The sequence below is a fragment of the Sturnira hondurensis genome, unplaced genomic scaffold (genome assembly GCF_014824575.4).
Source record: "Sturnira hondurensis isolate 20B ecotype Veracruz unplaced genomic scaffold, ASM1482457v3 Scaffold0013931, whole genome shotgun sequence".
Taxonomy (NCBI): Eukaryota; Metazoa; Chordata; class Mammalia; order Chiroptera; family Phyllostomidae; genus Sturnira; species Sturnira hondurensis.
In genome coordinates this window covers 4458611-4471582 of record NW_028086562.1, presented here as the reverse complement: position 1 = coordinate 4471582, position 12972 = coordinate 4458611, and the positions used below count along the sequence as shown (strand labels likewise).

At 57.2% G+C, this 12972-nt stretch overlaps 2 protein-coding genes and 1 long non-coding RNA gene across 11 annotated transcripts; 1 reads left to right on the top strand and 2 right to left on the bottom strand.

The window, feature by feature from the left end:
- Positions 1-212: 212 nt before the first annotated feature.
- AURKAIP1 (aurora kinase A interacting protein 1) lies at positions 213-1742 on the bottom strand. Of its 4 annotated transcripts, none has more exons than XM_037062227.1 (4): positions 1660-1742; positions 1211-1300; positions 469-914; positions 213-379 (listed from the first exon to the last, which is right to left on the bottom strand). In XM_037062227.1, exons 2-4 carry the CDS (start codon positions 1260-1262, stop codon positions 278-280), a joined length of 600 nt encoding a protein of 199 aa, XP_036918122.1. In that variant the 5' UTR covers positions 1263-1300; positions 1660-1742; the 3' UTR covers positions 213-277. The 4 variants fall into 4 exon arrangements, with proteins under 4 accessions (XP_036918122.1, XP_036918120.1, XP_036918119.1 ...); XM_037062225.1 differs by lacking the exon at positions 1660-1742 and adding an exon at positions 1430-1640; XM_037062224.1 differs by lacking the exon at positions 1660-1742 and adding an exon at positions 1506-1640.
- A 1641-nt stretch (positions 1743-3383) lies between these two features.
- Positions 3384-10939, bottom strand: CCNL2 (cyclin L2). 3 transcript variants are annotated; one of them, XM_037062212.1, is made up of 11 exons: positions 10600-10939; positions 10226-10300; positions 9877-9986; positions 8969-9089; positions 8049-8113; positions 5714-5813; positions 5418-5522; positions 5187-5328; positions 4666-4777; positions 4500-4592; positions 3384-4387 (listed from the first exon to the last, which is right to left on the bottom strand). In XM_037062212.1, exons 1-11 carry the CDS (start codon positions 10894-10896, stop codon positions 4033-4035), a joined length of 1575 nt encoding a protein of 524 aa, XP_036918107.1. In that variant the 5' UTR covers positions 10897-10939; the 3' UTR covers positions 3384-4032. The 3 variants fall into 3 exon arrangements, with proteins under 3 accessions (XP_036918107.1, XP_036918109.1, XP_036918110.1); XM_037062214.1 differs by lacking the exons at positions 8049-8113; positions 8969-9089; positions 9877-9986; positions 10226-10300; positions 10600-10939 and adding an exon at positions 7475-7580; XM_037062215.1 differs by lacking the exons at positions 3384-4387; positions 4500-4592; positions 4666-4777; ... (1 more) ...; positions 5418-5522; positions 5714-5813 and adding an exon at positions 7281-7598.
- A 135-nt stretch (positions 10940-11074) lies between these two features.
- LOC118998211 (uncharacterized) lies at positions 11075-12079 on the top strand. Of its 4 annotated transcripts, none has more exons than XR_005068826.1 (2): positions 11075-11303; positions 11656-12079. It is a non-coding gene; the product is annotated as an uncharacterized LOC118998211 (long non-coding RNA). The 4 variants fall into 4 exon arrangements; XR_005068825.1 differs by having other exon boundaries at positions 11075-11307; XR_005068824.1 differs by having other exon boundaries at positions 11077-11307; positions 11677-12079.
- Positions 12080-12972: the final 893 nt, after the last annotated feature.

The window sequence follows — 12972 nt, the reverse complement described above, 5'->3', positions numbered from 1 at the left end:
CAGCGGAACGGATGTGCCCCACTGGCAGTGCCTCTGCTAGCTGCCGTTCCCCCAGCAGACAATCATAAACTGTGAGGCTGCCGTTCCCGTGAGCCGGGCCCCAGGACGAAGGCCAGCTTGGCCAAGGGACTACCAATCCGCCCTGGAGGGTCTCTGGTTGCGGAGGCTGGCGCCAGCCTGGGCCCCAAGGCAGTTCACGGGGCGGGAGAAGGTGCAGTTCTGTGAGCGTTTATTATGACAGATGATGGCAGGGACATGGGCTGGAGACACTCGACACTCATTTTGCCTTCAGGTAGATCTTCGGGGTCTGCCAGCCTGCGGGAGCTTCCTTCAGGCCCGCCTTCAGCCAGATGCGCCTTAGGTCTCTCTCGAACTTGACCTGCGAGCAGAGGGAGGCACCTGGACTGGTTGGTGGCACAGCCCTGCACTCAACAACCAGGCCTGCCCCAGCTCAGGACCCTCACGCACCTGCTTCCGTTTCAGGCGTCCTTCCCGGACCTTCCGGCGCAGGAACCGGGTCCTCTTGACCAGCTTGCGGTACTTGTGATGGTTCATCTTCCGCCGGCGAATCTTCAGCACATTTTTGCACTGCATACTGGGTGCATCCTGGATGTCCTCACCCCCCTGCTCGGCCCCTTCCCCCACCCGACTAGATGGACACTTGTAAAGCTGGGCGGGAGCCACAGTCGCCGGGGCCCCAGAGCCCGGTCTGGGCAGGAGGTAGTGGGCAGTCAGCCAGCTCTCCAGAGGGCTGATGGACATCTTTCTGGGGACCAGCATCTCCTCAAGCTCCAGGTGGACCCCCTTGCTGGGGAGAATGGCAGCTGGACTTGGGCTTGTTGGCTGCGTGCTGTAGCATGGCTTGCAGACATGGTTGCCCAGCAGTGCTGAGACAGGCCAGGGCCGGCTGAGGCCTACAGGAAACACCACGGCAGTTAGCACCCACAGGACTACACCAGACCCAACCATGGCCACCTGGACCTGACAGGGCTGGGGGCAGAAGCTCCATCCCAGAGTGGGATGGCCTGGCCTGAACCCGGGCTGATGTTCCAAAGCGGTGGGCTGTCAGACTCGCCCCCTGGTATGCTTGGCTGTTGACAGGGCCATCGGTGCGGCCAGGCCCTGGCCTCCATTAGTGAGGCACATATTCCTAACCCCGTGCATATCGCGCCTATCTGCCGCCGCCCCCCCGCCCCCCCCCCCCACTTACCTGTCCGGGGAACGACCCTGAGCAGCTGAGAAGTCAGGCTCAACAGGAACATGGTCGGTGGGTGGCGGCGGCCCCAGGTGCTCACGGGAACTAGGACACAGGTGCACCCTAAGGGCATGCTGAGCGGCCCGCCGCATCCCGACCCCTCCTCACCCTCGCCCACAGCAAGGACCCCACTTCAAACATCGCTCTCCCCTACGGCCAGATGCAGGTACGAACCCCGCTTCAGGTGCGAATCTGGCCAGGTCGCGGAGCCCTATCTCCCCGGGCCTCAGCTTCACGCTGAGGCACCTACCCTCGGGCGGGGTGGGCACCCGAACGCCCAGAAGGCCGGGAGGGGCTCACTGCGGCCACGGGCGTCCCACGGTTTTCCCAGCTGTCCCCGAAGCCCGCACACCACAGCCGCCCGCCCAACCTTTGCAATCCCAATCCAAGAGACTAAAACTGACCATTCTGTCGCCAGTGTGCTCACGCATTTCCGGTCCGTTCCTAAACCTGCCCCAGGAACCGTGGTCCGACAATTCTAACGTCCAGCGCCCCCTGGCGCCTTTACAGAACCGACTTCGCACGGTTTCCGGCCAGAGATACCGCCTCGGCCGGGCCCTTACGAAGGCGAGAAAACTACAACTCCCACAATGCTTTAGGAATGGGATCTGCGCCTGCGCAGGCTAAACTTGCGGCTCACAGGCCCAATACACCCACCAGGCGGAAGTAGCCTTTAGGGGACGGGGAAAGAAACGTCATCCTGGCGACGGAAGTAGAGTTCACAGGATGACGGAAGCAACTGCAGTCCTGCACCCGCTCGGCCTGGCCTCCCCAATCCCTCCCTTAGGGAGAGGCGTTAACGGGGCAGACTGGCGATGGTGGCCGGCCTGGGCTCTGCGCGTTGCGAAAGGGTATTTCCTTTCTTTTTTTTTTTTTTTTTTGGTTTAAAGACTTTATTTTTAGTAAGAGAATGGAAGGAGAAAGAAACACAAGTGTGCGTGAGAAAAAAAACATCGGTTGCCTCCCACGCCCCCAGCCAGAGCCTGGCCTGCACCCCAGGCACGTGCCCTGCACGGGAATTGAACTGGCGACCTTTCACTCAAAGGCCAGTGTTCAATGCACCGAGCCACACCAGCTGGGGCTCCTTTCCTTTTTTGAAAGCAAACTCCCAAACTGTGCCTGTGGAGAGAAAGAAGTGTTTTTGTCCAAAAACAGAAAGCAGCATCCGTGGCGCACTGACTGGGTTTGGCTGAGCCCAAGTCACATCCCAGAGTAGGGGCTACCAGGGTGCTGGGTCACATCTCGTTGGGGTTGAAAGATCCCAACAGGAAAGATCCCCTGGTGGACCTGCAGGGGCGACAGATGCCACGAGGTCTGTGGAATCCGGTGGTGGCTCTGCCAGCGATTCCCCACAGGAAGTGGCCACTCTGCAGAGGGCAGAAGCCATGGGCTCTATGCTTTGCTCTCCCTCTGAGGTCACCCAGTGGCACGGCCCCTCCCTTGCAGAAGGGCTGCTCAACTGAGGAGGTCTGTGCACGCGCCTGCCCCATAACGGCCAGCTGCAAGGCCTCCCAGGCTTCTGTGATTTGTCCCAAGTGTGCCTGCCCCCAGCAGGTGACCCTGCTTTCCCATTCCTTGGCTGTATGACTTCCATACAGCTGCCTCCAAGCTCACGGGCACCAGGAAGGCCGTGCCCAGCGCCTCCCCCGCTGCACAGGTGCTGTCTGGGAGAACCCTGTGGGCATAAGACAGATGCCCACAGCTCTCAATCCTCAGGCCACCGAGGAGTGGGAAAAGGCCCCAGGGCCCACCCAGTCTGCTCACCAACACCACGCCTGCCCACTCACCTGCCACCACTCTGAGGGGCGCAATGACAAGGGTGATGCTCCCAGTGCCTCGTTCCAGGCCGTGCCAGCCTGACACATAGCCATGGGTGTGCAGCCCAGCGTCTCTCGGGGGCACACCGTTTCGTACTTTTCAAACCTTCCCTTCCTTGCCCACAGGAAGCAGCCTTTGTCAGAACGTGCAGACGGTCAAGGCCCCTGCCAGCCTCTGACAGGAGCGCGGGCACACAGGAGCTCCACACAGAACACAACTCGAAAGGGCTCAGCCGGCAGCGCAGACAGAGCCCTGGAACGGGTGCTGCGGGCTGCGCGCAAACAAGCAAGCGGGACACATTACAGAGTCCTTAACGTCCCATGTCCTGAGTAGAGAGAGTCGTGTTTATTCACCCACACAAAATGCATATATAGGAAACCTCTATTTAGGGGCTGGCTGGTGGCCTGCACTCAGCATTGCAGATAAAAATATACGACTTTAAACACAGATCTAAATACCGTCACATTTTAAAAATCAGAATTCTCTACACAAGTTTCAAGCTGACAGAATCCAAGTTCTGAGTTTTCATACATAGCTTTAACTTGTATTAAACACGTTTATTTACAACGTGGATAGAGAAAAAGGGGCTATTAAGGCCATTTTATCATTGTGAAACTGCAAAATATGTACATAAGTACAACCTAATATAGGCAAAGGTTCTACAACTCATCTTCTCGGTTTAACGTGATTGAGAATCAGTATGGGAGTGAAGAAAGCCCGTCGTTAGCACCGATCCGCACCGCTGGGGTGTGCGTAACCCCCTGCAGCTTGTCACTGCAGGGCTGCCGCCAAGGCGGGCACTGGCGGGCACCGACAGGTACCGTGCTCGGGCCGACCGGAAGGGCACCTTGCCAACCTCTCGATTCCATCTCCAAATTCATCACAAGGTCCGAGGTCGACAACCATTTACAAAAAGAGTCACGCCAAAGTGGAAGGGCAGCCTGCCAGGCCCCCGAGCCTCACCTCCGACGCCTGCTGTGACCTGGGGGGTCTCGTTCGTAGCGACGACCCGCTCGCTCGTAAGACCGTGAGCGCTCCCGGCGCTGATCTCTGTAGTAATGACTTTTCTTCTTGTACTTTCCAGAACTGTCTGCCCGCTCACGTGAGCGGCTCCGAGAGCGGGAGGAGCTTCGGCTCCGAGACTCATGTGGCTTCTGGGGGGGGCACTTGCAGCCCTTGGACTTGCGGTAGCTCCTCACCTTGGAGCCTTTGTAGGGAGCGTTGCGGTGCGCCTGCCTCGGTGGTGAGTCACTCCGGCTGCGCGAACGGCTCTGGGACTTGGACCCTCCAGACGTTGAGCCGCTCTCGCTTTTCCTGTGGAGTAACTGGGTGACCAGCTGCCCCACATGCCCGAGGGGCGGCTGCCTTGCCTCTGCACCCCGGGGAAAGTGCCCACCCGCCAGCGTGAGGCTCCCCAGGCACACACCTCCTCTTAGGAGACGCGGATCTGGACGGGGACCTTGAGTAGCTCTGCTCACGGCTCCCACTCCGACTCCCACTGCCTCGCGCCTTTGGCAAACTGAGAAGAGAGCAGCAGTTACAGGCCTGAGCTCCACCAACCCCCACGGCCCCTGGGACACTCAGGCACTCACCCATTCACTGGGCTGTCGGCCTTGGCTTTCTTCACACCCTCCGTTTTCCTCTTGGCGTTCTTTGCAGAGAGTGGGGAAGCCTTGTTCCCTTTACCTTCTTTGGGAGATTCCGCTAGAACCACAAACAAGAAGTTAAAACCTGGCCGTCAGAAATGACGCTACAAAGTAGGTTAGCAGAGCAAGACAGCGCCACTCCCACGGGATTCACCGTGGCCGCCTGCTCCCAACCTGGGACGCAGTGCCTACACGCACACGGAAAAAATGCAGAAGGCCACCTCAGGGCTGGTGGCAGGTGTCCTGCCGACTCCCGGTCTACACAACTGGGCAGGCTGGGCGAGCAAAAGCACTTTGGAAAGCCCGCCCACTGCCCTGCTGATAGACATCAACGAAAGGTGAAAGCACACTGCTTCAGGAGCCCCGTCCCATTTCGAAGGGCACGTGGTGTCTGCTGGTGCTCCAGGGCCTGTGGTGCTCAGACAGGTCTGGAGGAAGGGGATTGGCCCCACAGGGGAGAGACTCACCAGGCTTGGGGGCAGGCGAGAACCCCGAGGTGCCGTCCAGGGCCTGGGTGCCACCCGGCAGCAGGCCCCTGGCTTGTGCCTTTGCCTCTTCCATGGCGTGCTTTCTCTTCTCCACCTCACCTTCCAGGTAAGTCAGATCAACCTAGAAAAGCCGAAACCCACCTGTTGAGAAACAGATGCTTCTGGCCAAATACGAATGTCTTTTACGTGAGAAAGAAAAGCCAGGACCACCTTTTTCCTAGTATACAGCTGCAAGATCTTTAGGCAGATTTCTTGAATCTGGTCCTCACTTGCTCCAAACAAAAGAAACCAATGGGGACGGTTGGGCAGAGGGATCTGTAAACACAAACACCAACAACGTTACGCTCGTCCTCGTGGACGAGGCTCTTAGTGCACGAAGCACAAGCCTGCTGGTCACCACGGAGGCTTCTTATTGGCACCAACAAGCACAGTGAAGAACACGCCATGAGAGTCCCAGAGGCTGGAGACAGGGCCAGCCTAGACGCCCACGGCAGTGCAGCACTGACCTCCAGCGTCCGGGCAGCGAGGTAAATGCAGGCACAGGCGATGCTCTCTGGCTGGAACCTCACGAACACGTCTGTGCGGAGGCTGTCGTTCATGTAGTTCCTGAAAGCAAACGCAGGAGGGACTGCAAAGCCCTGCAACCCCGACGCCCGTCTGCACCCTCCGGGGCGGCCACTGCTCCTCTAGGGAGCTACTGCTGGGGCTGGGGCTACGCAGGCCTGCGACCCTCAGGTTAGGGACCAATGTGCTGACTGCTTTTTAAGCTGGCTGAATGTCAGACAATCCATGTTGCTATGAAAGAGAACCAACTTTAACTTTACTTTTCCCTCTTAACTCTGGCCTGCTCTCATGCAAAGCACAATGCCTCAGAAAGAAGACTGGAGGGGCGAGAAAGCACTGGGTTAGAGAGAGCTCAACGCTCAGAATCCGTAGTGCAGAGAAACATGCAAACTCAATGGGCTGCCGAGCAAGATGCCGCGAGGCTCTTCTGAGACCAGCCGTCCTCGCGTTCCTCTTCCTTCGAGGCGTTCCTTCCTTCGAGGCCGCCCGGCTCTTCTCCTTCCACAGGGAGCCGTGGGAGGGGGACGCCTGGGAGCCCGGGAACACTGTGCAGGGGCTCAGCGCCCAGAGAGCAGTCCTCTTCTCAGGCTTAGCCAAGACCCGCTTCCAAACTGTCCCATTGCAACAAGAAGTCTTAAAATGAACATTCATGAAATCAAACAACAGCAACAAAATACTACAAGTTTCAGCACAAATCAGTACATTTAAAAACTTTATCATACTTTAGGAAATAGAGAAATACAAAACATTTGCATTTTTCCAAAGTTCAAAGAATTTTAAAATAGGCTACATTTAACATTTTCCTTTATATATATTTCTCTAAGATTTTAACAGACCATAATCAGATCTCATGTTAAACTTTATCAATACTGCACACACAGAGCATGAGAAAACAGCTAAACAGGTCATAGAGTCACTGCTCCCAACACACCCCAATACCAGTGTCAGGCTGTGCCCACAGGGGGGCCAAATCCTGCTGGGATTTGACTGATCCAGCCCCACCCCCACCCCAGCTCATTGCTCCTAAGCCCCGGGGCGGGGGGGGGGNCAGACAGCGATTACATTCTAGACACACTGATTACATTCTAGACACGCCGACAGGCGGCCCTGGCTCTGGCAGCTCTTGCTCCAGGCACCAGGAGGGAACCCAGAACAAGGCTGAGGGATGGCACCAAGGCCACGCAAACCAGAGCATTGCAAGTGAACAATTCAACATTTTATAAACATTTCAGTTCTAATAATAAAATTCCAGTATTCAAATAGTGATAATATTAATCCCTTAACTTTTAAAGTACCAAAAACAAAACAAAGTCCTGAAAAAATACATTTAAACTTATTGCTACATATGAAATGTTACAACGTAAACATGTCCCCGGAGGAGCTTAAAGATGCAAACCTTTCACCGGGCGCCACACTCAGGCGCTGGAAAAAGCCGGACTTCCAGAAGAAATGCTGAAACCCCAAACTGAAGCCTCCACCCCATCAGCCAGCCTGACAGCTTTCCGGAACAGTTTTTTGTCAAAGAAAGGTGTTGCATCTTTATTGCACAGGTAGGTACAGCAGTTTAAAGGGACAAAAACTCCAAGTCCAGACAGTTACCCGTCTAGTCAGTACGATTACCAAAGCACGACAGAGGTTAACGAGCAGCGCGACCGCCAGAACCACAGCAGCAGCGGGCCAGCACTAGACTACCGTGAGCATACCACCATCTAGGGCCGGCCTTCGGCGGAGAGCCTGCACGCAGTGGCTGAGGACGGCCGCTGTCCCTGCACCGAAGCGCGTGGACAGTAGAGGAGAAGTCTTAGTCACTTACCCTCAGAGGCTACCCTTTGATTGAAAGAGTACAGAAAAGAAAAGTCAAAATAGGTTCTCTATCAGACATAGCACCAGACAATTCAGGCAGCAAAAACATGACCCTTACAGACTTTACTCGGGGGAAAACTCACAAAGCACGCAGCACTGAACTGTTACTTCAGGCTGCATTTCTAGCAGACATTAAAATCAGCCCCAGAACCATAGCCAAACTCAGCTGTCCGCCACCCCCACCCCCCGGAAGCCCACTGCCTGCTCTCCAGGGTCGGGGAGGGTGTGGGCCACCTTACCGTCACACCAGTGCCTGACATTGGGGAGGCGGGGCTGGGCTTACGTGGCGGGAACACCGGCACTCGGACAGCCCACAACCTCGTCATGGGACTGACTACCCACTGCCCACGCGCCTTAAACCAACACTCCTGCACTGCCCTGGTGGGCCCCACGGAACAAGGGAAGCCAACTCACCATGAGGTCTGGACCAGGTGTTGGTTACGCTCACACTCTAACACCTGAAGGTACATAACGATTATCTGGAAGATATGGGTCAGGCAGTTATTACCAGGAATCGTGGGGACCCAGAACTCAGATCTCGAGGGCGTCCATGCAGCAAATAGAGCTAGATCTCAGGGTGGCTCCTGGTCAGAGGCCTGGTGTGCTGCTCAGCCGGAGGGGTTTTTGCTGATGTGCCTGCTTCCTGCCTCTGCAGCCGGGCAGGGGAAGCTTGGGGCCCAGGCTGCACCCCCAGGCAAGGCCCCGTCTCCCACACATTGTCACCAGTGAGATCAGTATGCCCTCAACAGCTTGGTACCTGGTCACCACCTCACACAAAACACCATGAAAATACTTCCAGCAAATGGAGAAAAGCTTTTAAACCTGCACTGAGTAATCTACTGAGGTTCTGCATTAAGCCAGGAAGTCAAGTAAGCAAGAGAAATGGTGTGAGGAAACCCGGCAGTAAGAGGGGAAAGAGCACAGATGCCAACAGCAGCCCCTCTCTGAAGGAGCCCAGGGCTCCTTCAGCCGCTTCACCACTTTCCCAAGAAAAGGGTTTAGGATTCTTTCAACTCTAAGAGAAAATGAGGCCATTACTAAAGCAACTTTAGAGAATGGGCTGTTGAAAAAAAGCAATGTAAACTGACAGGTTCCATCTTTACAAGCTCACCACTCTTTTCAAATATTCAGACTTGTCAGATGCCACTCTCAAGGCTCTTGAAAACCTACTACTAATACTAACAGCTGAGGCAGAAAGCTAACAAGTGAAGAGTGCGTTCAGGACCTGGGTGTAAACTGGAAGCCATGGCAGGGACAGAGTTAGTCCTCCTGCCAGCTCTCCACCTGGGTGAGGACCAAGGGGGGCCCGCGGGGCAGCAGGGCCCCATACGCACCTTGTGAGGGTGCTTCACGTGGACGCAGAAACCCAGCTCTTTGAGGACCCGTCTTTCCGCCTTTATGATCTGGTTCTTCAAGTTCACGTAATCTTGATCCAGCACCAGAGGCGCAGGTTTCCTATGGGGACATGGCCCGTGGTCAAATACCACCACTTGCTCCCATCCCAATGGTCCCTGGTGCCAAGGGTCCGCTAGAAACAGCCGGTGTGGCGAGCATCTCCCCTTCTTTCCTTCAAGCAGAGTCTTCACCCGACCCCAACGCGGACCTCCGTGTCCCCTCCTGGAGTGGCCTCCCCTTTCCTCACACAGACACAGCACCGCAGACGCCACCGAGCACAAGCAATGAACGTGCTCTGGCCGCCGTTCGAGGGCGCGTGCAGAGGGGTGAGAACCAGAGGACCAAACTTCCGATGGCCGAAGCCTTGTCTCCCACAGCATGTCCACCCGTGTCAGAGGCACCCAGTCTGGAATGAGGTCCGGACAGCGGTCCCCAACCCAGGGCAACCATTCCACCTGGGTCCACTGGCCCGTCCGCCGCAGGTGGCTCTGTCACCACCACAGAAGGAGCAGCAGTTCATCGCATCTATTGCCCAGCGGCCCAGGAAGCTACCGACCACCTGTGAGGAGCAGGACACCCCCACAACCAAGACTCCACCAACCCCAAACATCACAGGGCCAAGAGGGAGCCCTGCTCCAGAGCTTTCAGAGACCAGCGCCAGAAAACTGTGGCTGCAGAACCTGGCTGTGGTCCCTGCACACGCTCAACAGCACCGTGTGGACCCCTGGGCGCACACATGTTTAAAAATCTCACGTCCTGAATCTTGCCCCAGAAATGCCAACATCACTTAATAACACCGTCCCGCAAAAAGAGACAGACACTCGTGACAGCTGCAAGGTAGACTCACTTCTTCTCTCTCAGCTGCCGAAGGCGGTGAAACACGTTCATGACGTCCCGGATCCGCCTCGGCGCCTCTTCTATTTTGGAGGCCAGGTGAACACAGGCCATCGATACTTGCTGAAACATAAGCATCGCGACACACGGGTTTGTTCCGGGGCGGACGGCCTCCAACAGCTCCCAGGGCAAAGGGCAGGTGCAGGGAGAGAGCCCACCCGGCCAACACTACCGGCTCCCAACAAGGCCTAGGGGCAGCGCTCTGCCCAGAAAGGCAGGAACTGGGCCCGATGAGTAATCGGGCCAGCCTGGTTTCCTCCAACACATCTCTGTGGGAAGGAAGCCCAGGCAGAACCTCTCACCTCCATGGAATGCTTCACAAAGGACTTGGTGTAAAAGAACCGCTGGAACAACACCTGCCCAGTAGCCATAGCCACCTAGAACAAACGAAGATGGCCCTCGCATTAAACGCGCACAACTCGGGGGCTTCGCGGAGCTCTAACAGAGTTTGTTGTTGTTGTTTTTAAGGACAAGTCTTCCACGTCCACAGAGAGCCTTCGCGTCCACGGCGTCGCCTCCCTCACCACCTGTAGCGGGCCGGGTACCGTGAAGCGCTGGGCTCGGGCCTGGGCGGGGACAGAGCCGGGCGGGCCCTACCACCAACAAAGGGCCCAGCCGCCCACCCCTGCGCCGGCGCGGCGGTTATCTCGCCCGAGGCCCCCGGCTGCGCCCTCACCTGCGGCAGACGGAGCAGGATACCGGCCGCCTGGATGAGCTCACATCCCACCACGCGGAGGTCCGTCTCCGTGTCGGGGTCAAGACCACTTGACATGGACGGCGTGAAGCGGAGCTTGTCGTCCGGCAGGAGGCAGTTCTCCAAGGTTATGAGCACCCCGGAGTACAGCCGGTCCCCGATCAGCACCCCTTGCGACCCCGGGGCCGTGTTTCCCGAGCCTGGAGTCCCGGCGGCTGCTGCGGGAGCCGCTGGCCCCGGGGCTCCTGCCACGGCCGTCGCAGCCGCCGCCGCCGCCATTTTGTGCCGCTGACTCCTCTTCGGGCTCCTTCCCGGCAGGGCGGCTCCTCGCGACGTTCTACAGCCGCGATCGCCCCGCCCCGCCGCAGGTCAATGGTTCGACCGACGAGCGGCCTGGCAGCTCCTTGCTACTATTGGCTAAGAGGCCTGCCCGTCAGTGTCGCGGAAGACGCCAGAACCAAGGGCGGGCGGGGGTTTTGGCTCGTTACCCAGGGGGCTCCGCGGCAACCCGGAGAGGCCACCGTCTGGGCCTCAACCCGGAAGCACTAGGTTCAGGTGTTTTCCCCCATCACTCCGGTGTAGCTGCACCTTCACAGAGTCAGGATCTTGCGAGTTCCGCACTGCAGCCCGAAGGCTTCTTGGAGTCCGGCTTTTCCCGAAGGTGCCTGCGGGCAGCCTGCAGGCACGTGAGTAAGGATCCGGGCCTCAGACGCTGTGACTAGGCCGGACGACCCCTCTACCAGGGCGCTCTCAGGGTTCGGCGGCTGGCTTTCCACTGCTGGATTGCGTCCCAGGGGTCTGGTGGGAGCCCGATGGTCCGGGGCTTGGGTGAAGGGGTAGGGCCTCGGAGGGCCCCTGGGAGGTGTTTGAGAGTGGTGATGTTTAGGACAGAAAGGTTAATCCGGAGAGGGCGTATGGGAGGAGCTCTCACACCCGTGTCACCCGGGGAGCACTGCACGGTCGGCCGGGGTCCCGACCGACCACCTTGGGGATGAGTGCCCCGACCCTTAACTTCCTCTTCCGTTCCGCTCTCTCCAGTATTTTCTCCACTTTTCTCAGGGCAGAAACCCCCGCATGGTGGCCCTCGGCATCACCTTCCGCCACATTTGCGGCTCATCCCAGAGAAGACCCCCACGGCTCCGGGGCTGGTGAGCAAACAGGTGTGGCGCCCACAGAGCCCTCCCAGTTTCCTGTGTTTCTCCATGGCTCGGGAGCTAAAGGGTGTTATTCTCCTGGACCTGAGCTTCTGCGGGTTTGTTCTGAAGTTTTCTGGGCTTTATTCAGGATGTATTTAGGGGGCTGTTTTTGTCCCCCGTTTGCTTCTATCAACACGTGGCAGCTGGTGTGGTCATTTGTCTCCAGTTTTTAGTGTGAATCCAGGTTTGGGGATACAAATATTAATACCAGATCACTAAAGTCCTTCTCTTCAAAATAGAGTCCAAAAGAAATACTAAAAAGCGTTTAAAAAAAGACAAACCAGCCCTGGCTGCTGTGGCTCCGTGGATTAAGCGCTGGCCTGTGAACCAGAGAGTTGCCGGTCAAATTCCCAGTCCAGGCACACGCCTGGATTGCGGGCCTGGTCCCCAGTAGGGGATGCGGGAAAGACAACCACACATTGTGTTTCTCTTTCTCCCTCCACTCTCCTCTGTGTAAAAATAAGTAAATAAAACTTCAAAAAGGGTAAGACATTACTGAGTCGACAGGGAAGAGTGGTAGCTGGGCACATTTAATTCGAAGCTTCTATAAAGTTCATGGCAGCATGAGGAAAGGCGTGGATGGGTTCCTGCAGAAGTCAGGGGTAGGGGCTAGGCCAGGCCAGGCCAGCCCAGTAGCTGGGGCAAGGGGCTTGGACTCCATCCTACACGCAGCGGGAGCCCACGAGGTGTTTGTACATTTGTGAACCCCTATGGGCTCTGCGGACCTTCCACAATTCTGTCGCATCAGATGGTCTCAGGTTTACTGCCCGCCCGTCTCGGGGGATCCAAGGCACCTGACAGTACGCTGCTCTCGCATCTGAAGCAGAAGAGCAGACGTGGTATTGGTCATCTGCTGGGTGAACCCAAATGTTCAACAGGACTAGTGGCGGAGAGGGAGGAATTTCTTGTCTGTAAACCCCAGCAAACTTCATCTTGGCTCTGCCTGGGCTGCTTATCTCTCTCCTGAGCGGCACCTGGCCAGACTGGCCAGAGGCAAGGGGAAAGTGGGTGGCTCTAGCCTGTCAGGGCCAGGCTGTGGAGCTGGGGAAGGAGCCACAGTTGTCTGCCATTCCTCCATTATCCTTTACTGAGATGAAGCTGCTCCAGGGCAGAGTGTGGTGCTCACAACACACCCCGAAGGGCTGGTTCCTCAACCCTG

Bases quoted from the DNA above. Each gene is read 5' to 3' on its own strand.
- AURKAIP1 (XM_037062223.1), bottom strand. From the start codon at position 1,328: ATGCCCTTAGGGTGCACCTGTGTCCTAGTTCCCGTGAGCACCTGGGGC. The intron at 915-1,210 runs GTAAGTGGGGGG...TGTTTCCTGTAG, and splicing joins CAGGGTCGTTCCCCGGACAG to GCCTCAGCCGGCCCTGGCCT. The intron at 380-468 runs GTGCGTGAGGGT...CTCTGCTCGCAG, and splicing joins GACGCCTGAAACGGAAGCAG to GTCAAGTTCGAGAGAGACCT.
- CCNL2 (XM_037062212.1), bottom strand. From the start codon at position 10,896: ATGGCGGCGGCGGCGGCTGCGACGGCCGTGGCAGGAGCCCCGGGGCCA. The intron at 10,301-10,599 runs GTGAGGGCGCAG...CGTTTGTTCTAG, and splicing joins TCCTGCTCCGTCTGCCGCAG to GTGGCTATGGCTACTGGGCA. The intron at 5,814-8,048 runs GTGAGTTGGCTT...GTTTGCTTTCAG, and splicing joins CACCTGGTCCAGACCTCATG to GAACTACATGAACGACAGCC.